The following is a 14,039-nucleotide window of genomic DNA, read 5'->3' as shown; positions in this document are numbered from 1 at the left end:
TAAAAATTCAAAGCTTTTAACCGTTACGACAAATTCAAAATTTGCTAGAGAAACATTGCAAAAACATCAACAACATTGTAAAACACTGAAAAAATGTGTTGTTTTTATTTAATTATTAAGCAATTCTTTGAAAAAAAATCTATTTCTTCCATTAATCATTCCTCAGTTAGTATAGCATAGGCATATTAGCTGAATATGTGTGTCCTGTTAGTGTACAGCTTGAATATGCTTCTTAGAATAACTGAATGTTTAAATTATAGAGGTTGACGAAAAATTAAAGAGGTTGTATTTCTGATTGATTACACACGGTAGTTGTATAATTGTAAGAAATTTTCATCAAAATATTTTTCTAAAATTTTGATTAATTTTAGTCAATTTTAGGATCACAATGCCGGCTCCAAAGACGCAAGATTTACCACCGGCTGGTGGATATCAGAAGATCAAGTTTGCCCGTGTCCCAGCTAAAACTTTATTCTCTGGATTTCAAATAATAGGAGCCTATGTTGGTATGAACTAATAAACAATAGTTTTTCTTCTTATCAATGACATTGATTTGCAAATATGTTCCAGGTATTACGTCTTTTGCTGCCTATATTTATTACCTCACATACAAGCAAATTCAACGTGAAGAAATTGAAATGAGATCCTGTAAATTGGCACTTATGCCTATGCTAATTGCTGAAAGAGATCGCGAGTTTCTTAAACAAGTACGTAAGAATCGTGATGAGGAAGCTAAGCTCATGAAAAATGTTCCTGGATGGGTTACCGGAACATGGTACGGCGAGCCAATTTACAAAACTAAACCAAAAGATTACTTTGATGAAGGAACTTGGGATGATTTATGTGTCCATTCAGATTATCGCACCAGTGCACTTCGTCAAAATTTCCATCTCTGGAATTAAATTTCATTATACTAATTATTTAATGCTGTAACATAAAATTCCCAAAAATGATACTGGGCAATATGAAAATTATAAAAAATTATAGTTGAGTAATAAAAATCCACAAGTCGGAAATTTCAGATGGAATTCTCTTTTATTATTTATGTTTTCAAATGTACAAATTCATTGTATTTGTACTCCAATTCTTAATAAAAACACATTGTTGTAACGTGCATAAAATGCTTAATCGAAAAGTCCGAATCCCATGTCATCGTCCGATTCTGGCTCTGATTCTTCCTTCTTCTTCTCTTCTTTCTTAGCTTCAGCAGCGGCTGGGGCAGCAGCTAAATTAAATATTGATATAATTATTATCCTAAATTGTCTAAAGATAGGTTTAATAAAGCTTACCTGATGCTGGGGCAGCACCGGATGGAGCACCACCTGATCCAGCTGCGAATTAAAATAAAAATCAAGCATTAAAATCAGTTTTAGTTTGTATGTTTTTCTTTTAATAATCACCTCCAGCACCGATGTTTGTGATCAATGACTTGACATCAATACCATCGAGAGCCTTTGCGAAGAGTCCTGGCCAGTATGGTTCAACATCAACATTGGCAGCCTTAAGGATGGTGGAGATCTTTTCTCCCTAAAATTATAAACACAAGATTGTATAGAATTTAACCTCAAAATATATTTTAACTATTTTCTTAAAAAAATTAACGTTTTTGATAATTTAACTAATCTTTAAAGATATAGAATCATCAAACGGTTAATATATTACTCTAATTAACTTAAAATAGTGTGTTAAACATTAAGCAAAACTGAATAACTTACTGTGATGGCGATATCATCATCAACCAAGATTAATGCAGCATAAACGCAAGCCAATTCACTCTTGTCCATTTTAATTTGATATTTTTATTTATTTTACGGTTGTGCAAGTTGAATTTAGTTAATTCCTTAGCTTCAAATTATGAAGAACAAGCACGGAAATTTTCAGACGATGTGACTTCTTCAAAAGTTTGTGTAAGAAAGAACGAGTATAGAAGATTTCCCCTCAATGTTTACAATGAACGTGTTTTACGCAATAGGAAAATCAAAAATCTTTATAATTACGTTACTTAGAAGTTAAATAAATTTAAATTAAATGCATTATAGTTTAACTAATTTAGTTAACTGAACAACTGGTGCGATCATCATACATTTAATTAATTTAAATTAAAAATAGTAGACAAGTTTGAAAATAGGGTTTAGTTCTGTGTAAAAATGAGGGGTTTAAAACTACGAAATTTATTGACAACATTTTTTGTATATTAAAGATTTGTGAACAATATTTTATTTCTTCTGATAAATCAACCAACGCTAATCAAATAAAAACGCGTAAAACTGTTTATCTAACGCCGCTTCAAAGGATTTAATATAATTGGAAAAGAAGAAGCGCCAAAATTATATGAAAAATGTCATTTTCATCGGACGAAGTTAATTTTCTTGTTTATAGATATTTACAAGAATCAGGTATGGGAAAAAAATAGCGGTAAATATTATAAAATGTAATGAAAATTATTTTTACACTTACAGGATTCTTGCATTCTGCGTATATGTTTGGCATTGAATCGCATATATCTCAAAGCAATATAAATGGCGCGTTAGTTCCTCCAGCAGCTCTTTTATCAATCATCCAAAAAGGCTTACAATATACAGAAGCAGAAATTAGTGTTGGAGAGGATGGTTTGTTTTCACAAAATTTATAGTCTTTATTCTTTTTTATGTATCTTTTACCTTGGTTTTCTTTTTAGGCACCGAGACAAAAATCGTCGAGAAATTAAGTCTCATTGATGCTGTTATGCCGGAAGTTGTTGCAAACCGACAAAATCAATTGAATAAAACAAAAGCAACCCTGGCTGAAACGACGGAAACGAATGGAGAACAAACGACTGAAGCTGCCAGTTCAACTGGACAAGAAAAGACAGATGGAGCAATTAAAGATGATCCAGATACTGACAATTTCATAGAAATTTCTCAAAATAAGGCAACTATATTACGAGGACATGAAAGTGAAGTATTTATTTGTGCTTGGAATCCTATGCGTGATTTATTAGCCAGTGGTTCTGGTGATTCAACTGCTCGAATTTGGGATATGTCAGATAATGCATCGTCCAGTAATCAATTAGTCTTACGTCATTGCATTAAACAGGGAGGAGCAGAAGTTCCATCAAATAAGGATGTCACATCATTAGATTGGAATTGCGATGGAACATTTTTGGCTACTGGATCTTATGATGGATATGCTAGAATTTGGACTACAGAAGGACGCTTAGCAAATACACTAGGACAACATAAAGGCCCTATATTTGCGTTAAAATGGAATAAGAAAGGAAATTTTATTTTAAGTGCTGGTGTTGACAAAACCACAATAATTTGGAATGCTGTGACGGGAGAATCTCATCAACAATTTTCATTTCATAACGCTCCAGCTCTTGATGTTGATTGGCAGACAAACACATCATTTGCAAGTTGCAGTACAGATCAGCAAATTCACGTTTGTAAATTAGGAGCTGACAAGCCTATAAAGACATTTATTGGTCATTTGGTAAGGAATTTAGAAATGTATTACTAATATGAGCTAATAATAATAATAATAATTATTTTAATTTTCAGAATGAAGTTAATGCTATCAAGTGGGATCCACAAGGTCAATTATTAGCGTCGTGTTCCGATGATATGACATTGAAAATCTGGTCAATGAATTTCGATTCATATGTTCATGATTTGCAGGCACATTCAAAGGAAATTTATACAATTAAATGGTCACCAACTGGACCAGGAACAGCAAATCCCAACATGAATCTTATTTTAGCTAGTGCTAGTTTTGATTCGACCGTTCGCTTATGGGATGTTGAACGAGGAACTTCCATTCATACATTAACAAAACATACTGAGCCTGTTTATTCTGTAGCATTCAGTCCAGATGGAAAATATTTAGCATCAGGAAGTTTCGATAAATGTGTTCATATTTGGAGTACACAAACAGGAGCACTTGTACACAGTTATCGTGGAACAGGAGGAATATTTGAAGTCTGTTGGAATTCAAAAGGATGCAAGGTTGGTGCTAGTGCATCTGATGGATCAGTTTTTGTTTTAGATTTAAGAAAACTTTAAAATAAATAATTTGTTTTTTTAAATTAAAGAAAATTTTTTAACGATTCTCATAAATGAGACACTGCAAAATAATAAGATTTAAGAGCATTTGTATATTATTGCAGATGACATTAAAATTGTTTTGAAACAAAAAAAAAAAAATTAAGATAGTAATTAATATTATGTGTTAATTAAATAAGTTAATTGTAACAAAAATAGTATTCCTTTTTGAAATCTTTCTTTTTTCCTCCTGCACACGACACAGAAAAGATGATGAGAACGGGAATTTTACAAAAAAAATAATAATAATAAATTTAATGAAAAATCAAATCGACTTTATTTTATAAACTGATTCGTGTTAGATGGAAATGTCAAAATAAAACTTGTATGAAGAGCAAAATGCTTTTATAAGATTAATTAAGACAACAAATAAAGAAAAGAAAAATAAATTAACAGGAAAAATATTTAAATGAATATGTATGATGTTGAATGTCATATGCTGCAACTATGTTGAATTTCCATCGAATTTTATTGCACGTGAAACACACGGATGATGTGGGATGATACAAGCTTGCACAATATATTTGCATAAACAATTAATCGTTATGGAACTGCAATTTATAATGAAGAGAACTTATCAAAGTCATACAAATCAGCATGCACATTTCAGATATCTGTTACGTCAATCATCAGAAAAGCAAATGGAATGTACACAGTATTGTTTATAAACATGTCTTAATCTTCACTTTCAATGTAATGTGTGGCTTTGAGATTAAATGTAAAGGACATCAGTAGCTATTTTTTTGCCTTCCTTTTTTTTGTTGAAAAAAAAGGTTCATCTTTGGTAGTGAAATAAATCATATCTAGTTACAAATTTATGTAACAAGCCCATTGTGATGCATTGCTCTAATGAACTAATGCACTAATAAAAATTTATCTACAATTGTAAGAAATAGGAAGGAGAGTGCGAGAGAATATTGAGTTTTTTAAAAAAATAAAAAATTGTAGTTGTGTTAAGAATGTTTGAGAGGGTTTCAAAAAATGCTTTCATGAGAGACAATTAGCATAAAAAATTTAACCAATCATATATCGTATAATATGGGGGCTCGTCACTTCATATACATTCATGCTAAGTCATTCATGGAAAATCAGAAAATTTTCTCAGTTTGAGATGTCAAAGCTTCGTTCGAGTGGAAACAAATTAAGATTTAAAGTACTGAAATATATGTTTATGAGATTCGAGAGAAATCTTATGTATATCTCTTGTGAGTAGAAGTAAAAATCTAGAGAGTCCCCGACAAGATCAATTTTTTTCTATATTTTCGAATTTACTCATGTGTGTATGTAATCACCAGCTTTGTTTAAAGTCATGAAAGTATGATTGATAAGTATGATTGAATTTACGGAATATAAATTCTGATTTTGAGACTTATACTCGTTCAGTTGCATTTGTGGATTTCGTTCGCTCGGAAGTTCCAGCATAAAAAATTGTCTGTGTTTTTATTATTAGTTATTTATTTGATGTAAAAAGTGAATTTGTTCTATTTTTTTTCTCATAAAATTAAATGGAGTTTAAAAAGAAATAATAAAGGAATAGAAAAAAAAGAAGGAAGAGTGAAGCTGACATTTTTGCTTGAAACGAGCTTTAAAGCTCAATTCAGCACAAAAAAAAAAATTAAATAGATTGCAAAAAAATTAATCGTTTAAAAAATATAGTACAAAGTTTAAAATGAACATTTTTCACAAAATTAAAATGCCATTAACACACAGATTAAGTTTGTTATATATTATTTTAATCAGTGGCTTTAAATTGGGCATGGCAGCTCCAACTGATAGCAAAAAAGGTAAGAAATGGAAATAGGTGAAACGTGGAGAACTCGATACGGGTATTTCTTATTATTCATAGATCTCTTAAAAACGGATGGATTAAACTGTTGCGAAAATGTGTTTAGCAAAAAAGCAATTAATGAGATTAGAATTTTGTCCTAGTTAGGGGTGAATAATTTATTTTTTTATTTAAAAATTAGAAGAACTTATGCTTATGTACGCTCGTTTCAACACAGAACATTTTTTTGGTTCATTGAACTTATTTTTGCGTAACTAATTCAGCAGTACAATACTTTTGGGATGTCCGGTTTCACATGAGGCTAGGGCTACCTGATTTCAATAAAAATTAGAGATATTTTTCATACCTAAATGTAATTAATTAGGCTAGCATTTAAAAAGGCATAGCAAAGTAATGGCAACAAACATCCATAAAAAGTGATGTGATTGATGGAAATTGAATAGGATTTACTTGAAAAAAAATTAACTTTATAATCAGATTTTCCGGTAACTAATTATGTCCCCAGGCTCAGTAATTAACCGGCTAACTTCAATTATCCTTTTTAAAATCATATTTTAATTTAGAAAAAATAGCTCCCTAAATGTTCCATATCAGATATCAATTACAATGTATGTATTACATTAACGTTCCAAAAAATATCATTATAACTAAAGTTTAATCCCGTCAAGTATGACGGACAGAACTTTATAAACCCCGCCAAGTTGGGTTTCTATGGGGATTAAAAGGGGTGGGCTTATGAAACTTCAATTTATCTAAATTTACCTAAACAAAAGGATGGCCGAGCTTAGATTGGAATGACAGACAGAATGCCAAATGTTGATGATTAAATTTATAATAAGTATGGATCATTTTAATTAAATAGGAATATTTAAAGTTTCAAATTTTTTGTAGCTTTGTTAAAAATTACTAGATTAAACTTACTACACTAATAATGAAGCTCTGTGATACAGGTTAAATATCATGTATTATGTAGAATTGCGAGAAATTTTTGAATCATAAAAAAGAATCGCGTTTTGGGAAATCTAAAATAGGTTGAGAATCTTAGCTAACTATCTTTAGTTTATTCAGTAAATTTCTTTTGATTATTTGACAGTTAAATATAAGGTAATATTAGGAGTGTCATCCAGCTAATCAGTTTAAAGAATCATTAAAAAACGACAAAGGATTTCGGAGATCTTTCTTTGTTATATCTTGAAAATGTAAAAAGAGGTGTAAAAACAACGTCAATTCATAAATCGAGTCAAAAAAACGGAAGTGATCCGTTTTGGAAAAATCTATGGAAAAGGGTGTAAATAAAACAATTCAACTACCACAGTATCAGACAAACAAGTGTAATGTGAAGCCCAAGAAATAGAAAAAAAAGAAATAGAATTCAAATTGAAATTACAGACCTTTTTTTCCTTTCCGTATACAAACTTTCAAGGAATACAATCAAAAGAAAAGAAAAATGAAAATAAGAATAATCTAATAGTTACAGAAAACAGTAGCAGAGAAGCCATTCTCTATTCACAAAGAATAAAATGTAATTTCGAAATGGGAATTTTATGCAAATTCATTTCGTGCCATAAAATTTCAATTAGTTAAATCACGTTTCCTGGAGAAGCCCAACCTTCTTTTTTTCTCCTCATGCTTATTACATTCATGATGACAGCTCTTTTTGTCTCTATTTGAATATTTTTCAGTTTACTCGTCCAATCCTCAGTATTCACTGAATTTTCCTCACATTTTTTTTGCAAGATATCGTCAAGTCGAATTCCAATTTAAAATTTAATTCAATTGAATTGAAAGAAGAAAAAAAAATGTACATATGCTCATGTGAGGTACAGGAATTGATGTAAATTATGCTATCTACATATTACACATACATGTATGCATATTTATGGAGAAAGAGAGGCCCAAAACATTACAAATGGGAATGAGAGAATGAAGACGCTTACGATAACGATGGATGATGAAAATGATTGCATGCAATGACTGAGAAAAGTAATGCCTTTACAAAATAAATGTTATGCCAAAAAATATGATGAAAAATTAATACACATTCTGTTCTCCCTTATCTCTCTATTATACACGATATAATTTTCATTCCTTCAATAATATTTCATATGATGTTGATGTTCATACCCTGCGGAGATTTCTATGTTAACTCCTAGATTACCTAACAAGTTTATTTTTAACACAAAAATCTTCATTCCGTCTCTCTCGTATCAATTGCTCTAATGATAATGACTTATTATGTAAGCGTAGCGAATTCGACGTAACCATCGCAATCATTCTACATGAGCGACACATTTTTTTAGTGCCAATTGTTCGGTTTTCCCTTTCTATAATCTTAAAACGCTTATTATTATAAACTCAATTTTAATTTTAAACTTTATTGATGAAAATATTGATTCGTTATTTTTCTTAAATTTCCAATTCAGTTGGAAATAACAAATGTTTCTGAAATTTTGTAAGCTCATGCTTAATTCAATTTTATTTCGTTTTACCATTTTATTTAAAAGTTTTTCAAAATTAATAAGCATACAAACATATTTTCATGAGCATATTACGGTTCCTAGTGAGCATTGGTATCGCTCGCTAAAGCATTGGTTCCTAGTGAGCCTTAGCGAGCGTTACTCAGTGAGCTCTACAGAAAAATCAGGATGCTTTTTAGGTACTGTAAGATGTTCATTGAGCATATGCTTCTATGCTAGGTGTTCACATTTGAATTCTACCGATTCGAAAAATTTCGAAAGCTAATTATTTTAAGACTTTATGGGCTTTAAACTAAACAATGGATCTACTATTAAACTAAAGTCGATTAGATTCAGAAATAAGTTGTGTAGTGACATAAAGTTCTATTAAAAGCTAAACAATACAAGTGAAAACCCTTTGGAAAAACCAACAGGGAAAACCATTTAAATTAATAATTACAAAGTCATTTCCTTGCTGAAAATTTTCAGAAAATACAATTTTGGATAAGATTCAATTTGGATTATTATTCAATTTGCTAAAATTGGGGCTTAATGTAACGACCTTCCTCAATACCAAATTTCCTTACTTCCCATTCAAATTCAGACTTAATATAAATAAAACAATCAATTCTTTATGACTGACCCTTTATTTATGATTCTAAAAATAATTGACATTTTTTTTCGAGATCCGACAATATGTCTATAACTTGATAAGTTAATTTTACTATACATAACTATATGTAAATAGTGGGAAAAAAATAATGTTTATATGTACTCAACAAGTACATAATTTACCGCATATGTCATTTTTCAAAGTCATTCAGCCTCGCACACGACCAGATGATTATTTACATCATTTAAATTCACATTCAAAGAGAGAAATAACGTAAGCAGTAGAGAAATTATTTTATAAATGAAAATGCAATAAATTTTTATTTCAACTTGAAACTGACACTTTGAACTTGACAAAAGTTCTCATTTCTATTAAAATCTAAGTTTATATTTATGATTAATAACTGAATGTACATAATCTTTTAAGAAAATACAGTGATTTTTAACATGATAACACGAGGTAGTTTGTCTAGATAGAAAGTACAAAAGCACACTTTTAATTATTTTTGATAGTGTACCATAAAGCATGGACATACATAATTTTCATAGATTATCAATTTAAATGAATATGTTAAGGTTATGCCAATATTAATAATCATTGAAATGTATCAATCACCTTTTAAGAGTACAATTAAAGACACACTTACTATAGCGCAACATCATGTTTCATTTGTCAAATTCTCAATTTTTTACGAACATTTATATTCGCCTCGTTTTTTCATTATTCTTTCGCATTTTTAAATTGTAGCCAGATTTGTCTGGAATCTCCTTGATTAAACTTCATCTCTGCGAAGCATTACGAGAGCGAATGATCTCTTATTTCTGTACATAATACTTCTATATATAATATAAATGAAAAATCATCAACGTTAAAAAAAAAACTATTTTTATAATTTGAGGAATCACATAGCAACAGTACCAAATATTTCTTCAACAAATTTATTTAACCCGAAAAATTGATGCTTAAATGTGTTAAGTGTGTACGAAAAAAGAGTAATCATATTAAATTTATGTTCTCTCGTGTTAATTTATGCATGAAAAGCAAATAGATTTCTCGAAATTGCTGTTGCGATGAGCGGAGTTTAGTATGCTAATGATGCAAGGGTGAAATTATTTTAGCATAATTGGCATCCTTTTATTGATTCTTGTGTTTGTTAACAGTTTATATTTACACTTTTACTTAAAACTGTATCCAATAATCTACATGTACAATAATTTTAAAGCTCGGTCATTAAGGGTCATGGTAAAATAGAAATCTAGAACATAATCAGTAAATATGTACATTACAGATCGTGTCATCAAAAAAGCATTTGCTTAACGTGTTTTGTTCGTCGGGAATTTAAATACTATTAAAATTCTCCTATTATTTGATGTGATGTGTTTAATTCTCATCTTTAAAATATTATCATTATCTCATTTATAGAATGCATACTCCCACTTAAGCCAGATTGGACATTTTATTCTCCATTAATATTTACATTAAATGGAACTCTAATATCAACCGAAAATACTGGTGATGATGTTGAAGATATAACGCTAAGTGCCGGCACAGAAGTTTTATTATCATGTACACCAAATTATTTTCGTGATAATCCCGCCGAAAAATCAATAAGAGCGATATGCAAAGAGGATCTCACATTGCGTAAGTATTTTAATGTTAATCTATCCAAAATAAATACATTATAATTTTTTTTATTCACAGTGGTCAATGGAGAGGAAAAAGATTTTGTTTCGGAGCTTTCATGTGATGCAAGAGCTATCGAAGAAATCATTACACCAATCCATGGATGTCCAAAAAATTTAAGAAATATTGAATACGGTTATACCAATCCAATAAAGCAAAAATCATATGTGCTAGGCGAAGCATGCATAAGTACGAAAGGTGGAAGGACACTTTTCGCACACACACGTGTGAAATCTCCAAATAATGATGTTGCAGAATTAGCTCTAAAAGTCATGAATGGCGGTTACTTACGTTCGGAACATCCGACACCATTCTATCGTAATGAAATTGTCAAAGCATTACGTCCCGATGAATATGGTGAATATTTTATACAAATATTGGGAACTAATAGTATTCCCAAAATTGGAATGCGAAAATTCATTAATGAAGATTTATTGACGCATAAACAGTATCAATCAATATTAAAACTGGCTTGGAATTATGCAATCGTCAATGATGCAGATGAGTTGGAAAACTTGCAAAAATTACAAAAGGATATTTCAAAATTACAAATGAAAACAATCGACGTATATACTGGAACTCATGGGGTACTTCTAGTTAAAAATAATAATGATGAACAAACGGAACTTTTCCTAAAAGAAAATAAATTTCCAGTTCCTAAATTCATTTGGTACGTTGTAAAATCTCAAAATAAAGCAGCAGCATTTGTTATATTTAATCGAACTTCAGTATCTGAAAAGGAAAGGCAACGTGATACATTTTGTACAAGCAAGTGTGAAGAACTTACTTGGATTCATCATTTATTAGAGAATAAAAGTTTTAAAAAAGCTGAAAATGGACTTGTACTTTGCTGCGAATTTAATGAATTTAAACGTACTGTAAGTGAAATGCCAAATTTAGAAAATATTAATGAATTATTAAAATAGATTTATAATTAAATTTTAAACATTATTAAAAGTTACTTTGACAAGAAAAAATGTCTTAGATGATATAAAAAGATGAATAAAAAATTAGGAAGAAAGTTTTATTTAAAAAAATAAAATTCAATTCAAATTTAAAACACAATTCCAAACTTGCAAGTGACTACAATTTTTAAATCAAAATTTCTAAACAGAATGAGAAAATGCAATCAGAAAAATCCCATGTTGACATCATAATAAAATGCATACGAATTGCAAATGATGAAATAAATAAATGCAGAGAGATGTAATTTTTTTTTCAAAAGAAAAAATAATGCACAATAAAATCAAGTGGCATCAGATGTTTCCTACTAACTTAACTTATATTCATTCAAATGCTGTAAATATGTATATCTGTTTTTAATCTACTGCAAGATCATCTACATATATAACAATACTTTTTTCCTAAAATGTATAAATGTTTAAAAGAACTAAAATGCAAGAATTGTCATGAGATAAATTTAAAATAAAGCTGAAATTGTGATTTTTGTAAAATTTTAAAAACGTTTCACTTTAATCATTCAAAGTGGCTTATACAGGAGGAGACACCTTATTCGGACAAAAACAATTCAATTCATTTCGAGAAAAAATTCTAAGCTTAACAAGGTAAGACTAAATTTCTTATTAACAAGGGGCCGGTCACGGCTCCAAACCAAAGATAACACATTAATATTTAAAAACTTCAAATTATCATAATCCAAATCGTAATTAACTTTACGAAAACGTGAGTCCAATATTTAAAATTGAAGCACTGACATTTTCAAAACAAAATTTCTCTATCAAGCAAATTTGTATTTTCAGAAACATGAAGGATTGTTTTGAAATTTGACCTATCCAGAGAATTATCCTCATTCTAAGAATTTCCCATATTTATATGAATCACTTATTTAAAAGAAAAACTTAAATGTCTTGATTTCATTCTATTCATCATGGGAAAGTAGCAAGTATTTTAGTTTCAAAATTTTTGCCTTCGTCCTTTCTGATAGCTGTGATGCAACAAACCATTCAAATTCTAGGAAATCATGACGCAAATTCCTTAACATTCAGAACAAAACATTTAAGGCGGTATTAGTGGAAGTATTTTACATTTATGCAAATTAAAAAGAAATAGGCAATTAAAAAAGGAACAACAGTCGTTTGTTCTGATATTTTTGATAAAAAAATGAATTTTAATTCGAATGAATGGATTTCAAGCTTGATGAGAATTTTGAGGAACTTGCAAAATCATTTGGAAAAATATTTTGTTTACCCTATATTCTTCCCAGACCTAGACATCAACTGGACATTAACTTCTCATCATTTAGTTATAACGTATTTTTGTCCACTCGGGGTGCTTTATGAAATGTGCATGCAAGTCGTGTAGGAAGCGAATGTAAATAAACAAATAGACATGTGAATTTTTGCTTTTCAAAAAATAAACATAGGACGAATACCAAATGGGATTTACATTTTCGCTTAATTTATGATGAAACAATGGATAATACTTTTGCTAATTTTACTTTCACCAGAATACAGTTTCTCTTTTTTTAAAAGGCAAAAACATATTTCCATTTCCAAAAATCCTCGTCTTTATTTGTCACGTATACTTCACGTAATTTGTCATATAAGTAATCAAATTTATGGATTAGAGAAATCTTTAGATTGCTAAAATTCTATTCTTATTAAAGTTCAGAACGATAAAAACCTTAGCGCTACTGTGTGCTGGCATAAAGGTATGCGAAGTTTACCGATTCGTTTAGTTTTATTTGCTTTCTTAATTGAACGGAATTAAACGAGCTTTAAATATAAATATGCACATAAATGTGAATATTATGTGCATCAGAAATGAAATTCATAGGTGGACACTTTCTTCATAGACTACGTGATTTATAATTGTTGCTCGTATCCACACAATGAATTATATTATCGCTTTAAATGAAGTACATTTTAGGAGCTAATTATCACTTTCTCATATATCACTTACCACTTGACAACATTCTTTATTATTTTGTCTTTCTCTTTCTGTCCCTGTATCTCTCGTCTTTTCTATCATTTATTCACTTCTTGTCATTTTATAAAAAGTGATTAAATGCGTAAATAGAAAAAATTTATATGTTATTTTTTGAGAATTCCATTTTAAACTTCACTTTCCAATGTCGTTGTTTATTTGAACTATAAAAAACATATGATATGGTTATTTATTTTCTTATTTTCCCTTAACTTACCTTAATCGGACACCTACAAAACACTTTCAATTTTCGCCTTAATCTTCATTTTATTTTTCATCGCATACTTATGAATGAGACAAAGCATAACGAATAGTATGATTCAATGTCTACATCCATAATGACAATTCAGCTTTTTTTTCTTTTCCATATTTCTTATAATTATATTTCTAAGTGCGCTTCTAATTGATTATGTCAACGAACTTAGTATCGCATGAGTCATCATTAGAAATATTGAATTGGTTTCAGAATATGTAAC

General features: G+C 29.7%; 4 protein-coding genes across 4 annotated transcripts; 3 read left to right on the top strand and 1 right to left on the bottom strand.

Annotated features, from left to right (window-relative positions):
* Positions 1–226: 226 nt before the first annotated feature.
* ND-B16.6 (NADH dehydrogenase (ubiquinone) B16.6 subunit) lies at positions 227–1,021 on the top strand. The gene is made up of 3 exons (XM_070640273.1): positions 227–322; positions 382–506; positions 571–1,021. The coding sequence occupies exons 2-3, from the start codon at positions 389–391 to the stop codon at positions 900–902; spliced, it is 450 nt and encodes a 149-aa protein (XP_070496374.1). The 5' UTR covers positions 227–322; positions 382–388; the 3' UTR covers positions 903–1,021.
* RpLP1 (Ribosomal protein LP1) lies at positions 1,017–1,931 on the bottom strand. Its single transcript, XM_070640274.1, has 4 exons — positions 1,716–1,931; positions 1,401–1,527; positions 1,290–1,331; positions 1,017–1,225 (listed from the first exon to the last, which is right to left on the bottom strand). Exons 1-4 carry the CDS (start codon positions 1,782–1,784, stop codon positions 1,125–1,127), a joined length of 339 nt encoding a protein of 112 aa, XP_070496375.1. The 5' UTR covers positions 1,785–1,931; the 3' UTR covers positions 1,017–1,124.
* Positions 1,932–2,174: 243 nt separating this feature from the next.
* ebi (transducin beta like ebi) lies at positions 2,175–4,493 on the top strand. The gene is made up of 4 exons (XM_070640333.1): positions 2,175–2,396; positions 2,460–2,609; positions 2,678–3,471; positions 3,540–4,493. The coding sequence occupies exons 1-4, from the start codon at positions 2,339–2,341 to the stop codon at positions 4,038–4,040; spliced, it is 1,503 nt and encodes a 500-aa protein (XP_070496434.1). The 5' UTR covers positions 2,175–2,338; the 3' UTR covers positions 4,041–4,493.
* Positions 4,494–5,555: 1,062 nt separating this feature from the next.
* Positions 5,556–12,053, top strand: LOC139090763 (uncharacterized). The gene is made up of 3 exons (XM_070640580.1): positions 5,556–5,863; positions 10,357–10,575; positions 10,636–12,053. The coding sequence occupies exons 1-3, from the start codon at positions 5,749–5,751 to the stop codon at positions 11,541–11,543; spliced, it is 1,242 nt and encodes a 413-aa protein (XP_070496681.1). The 5' UTR covers positions 5,556–5,748; the 3' UTR covers positions 11,544–12,053.
* Positions 12,054–14,039: the final 1,986 nt, after the last annotated feature.

Source organism: Chironomus tepperi, unplaced genomic scaffold (assembly GCF_022539635.2).
Source record: "Chironomus tepperi strain 1889 unplaced genomic scaffold, CSIRO-AGI_Ctep_v1 contig_219, whole genome shotgun sequence".
NCBI classification, from domain to species: Eukaryota; Metazoa; Arthropoda; class Insecta; order Diptera; family Chironomidae; genus Chironomus; species Chironomus tepperi.
Note: the sequence above shows the minus strand (reverse complement) of the source record. Positions and strands in the feature narration are given on the sequence as shown.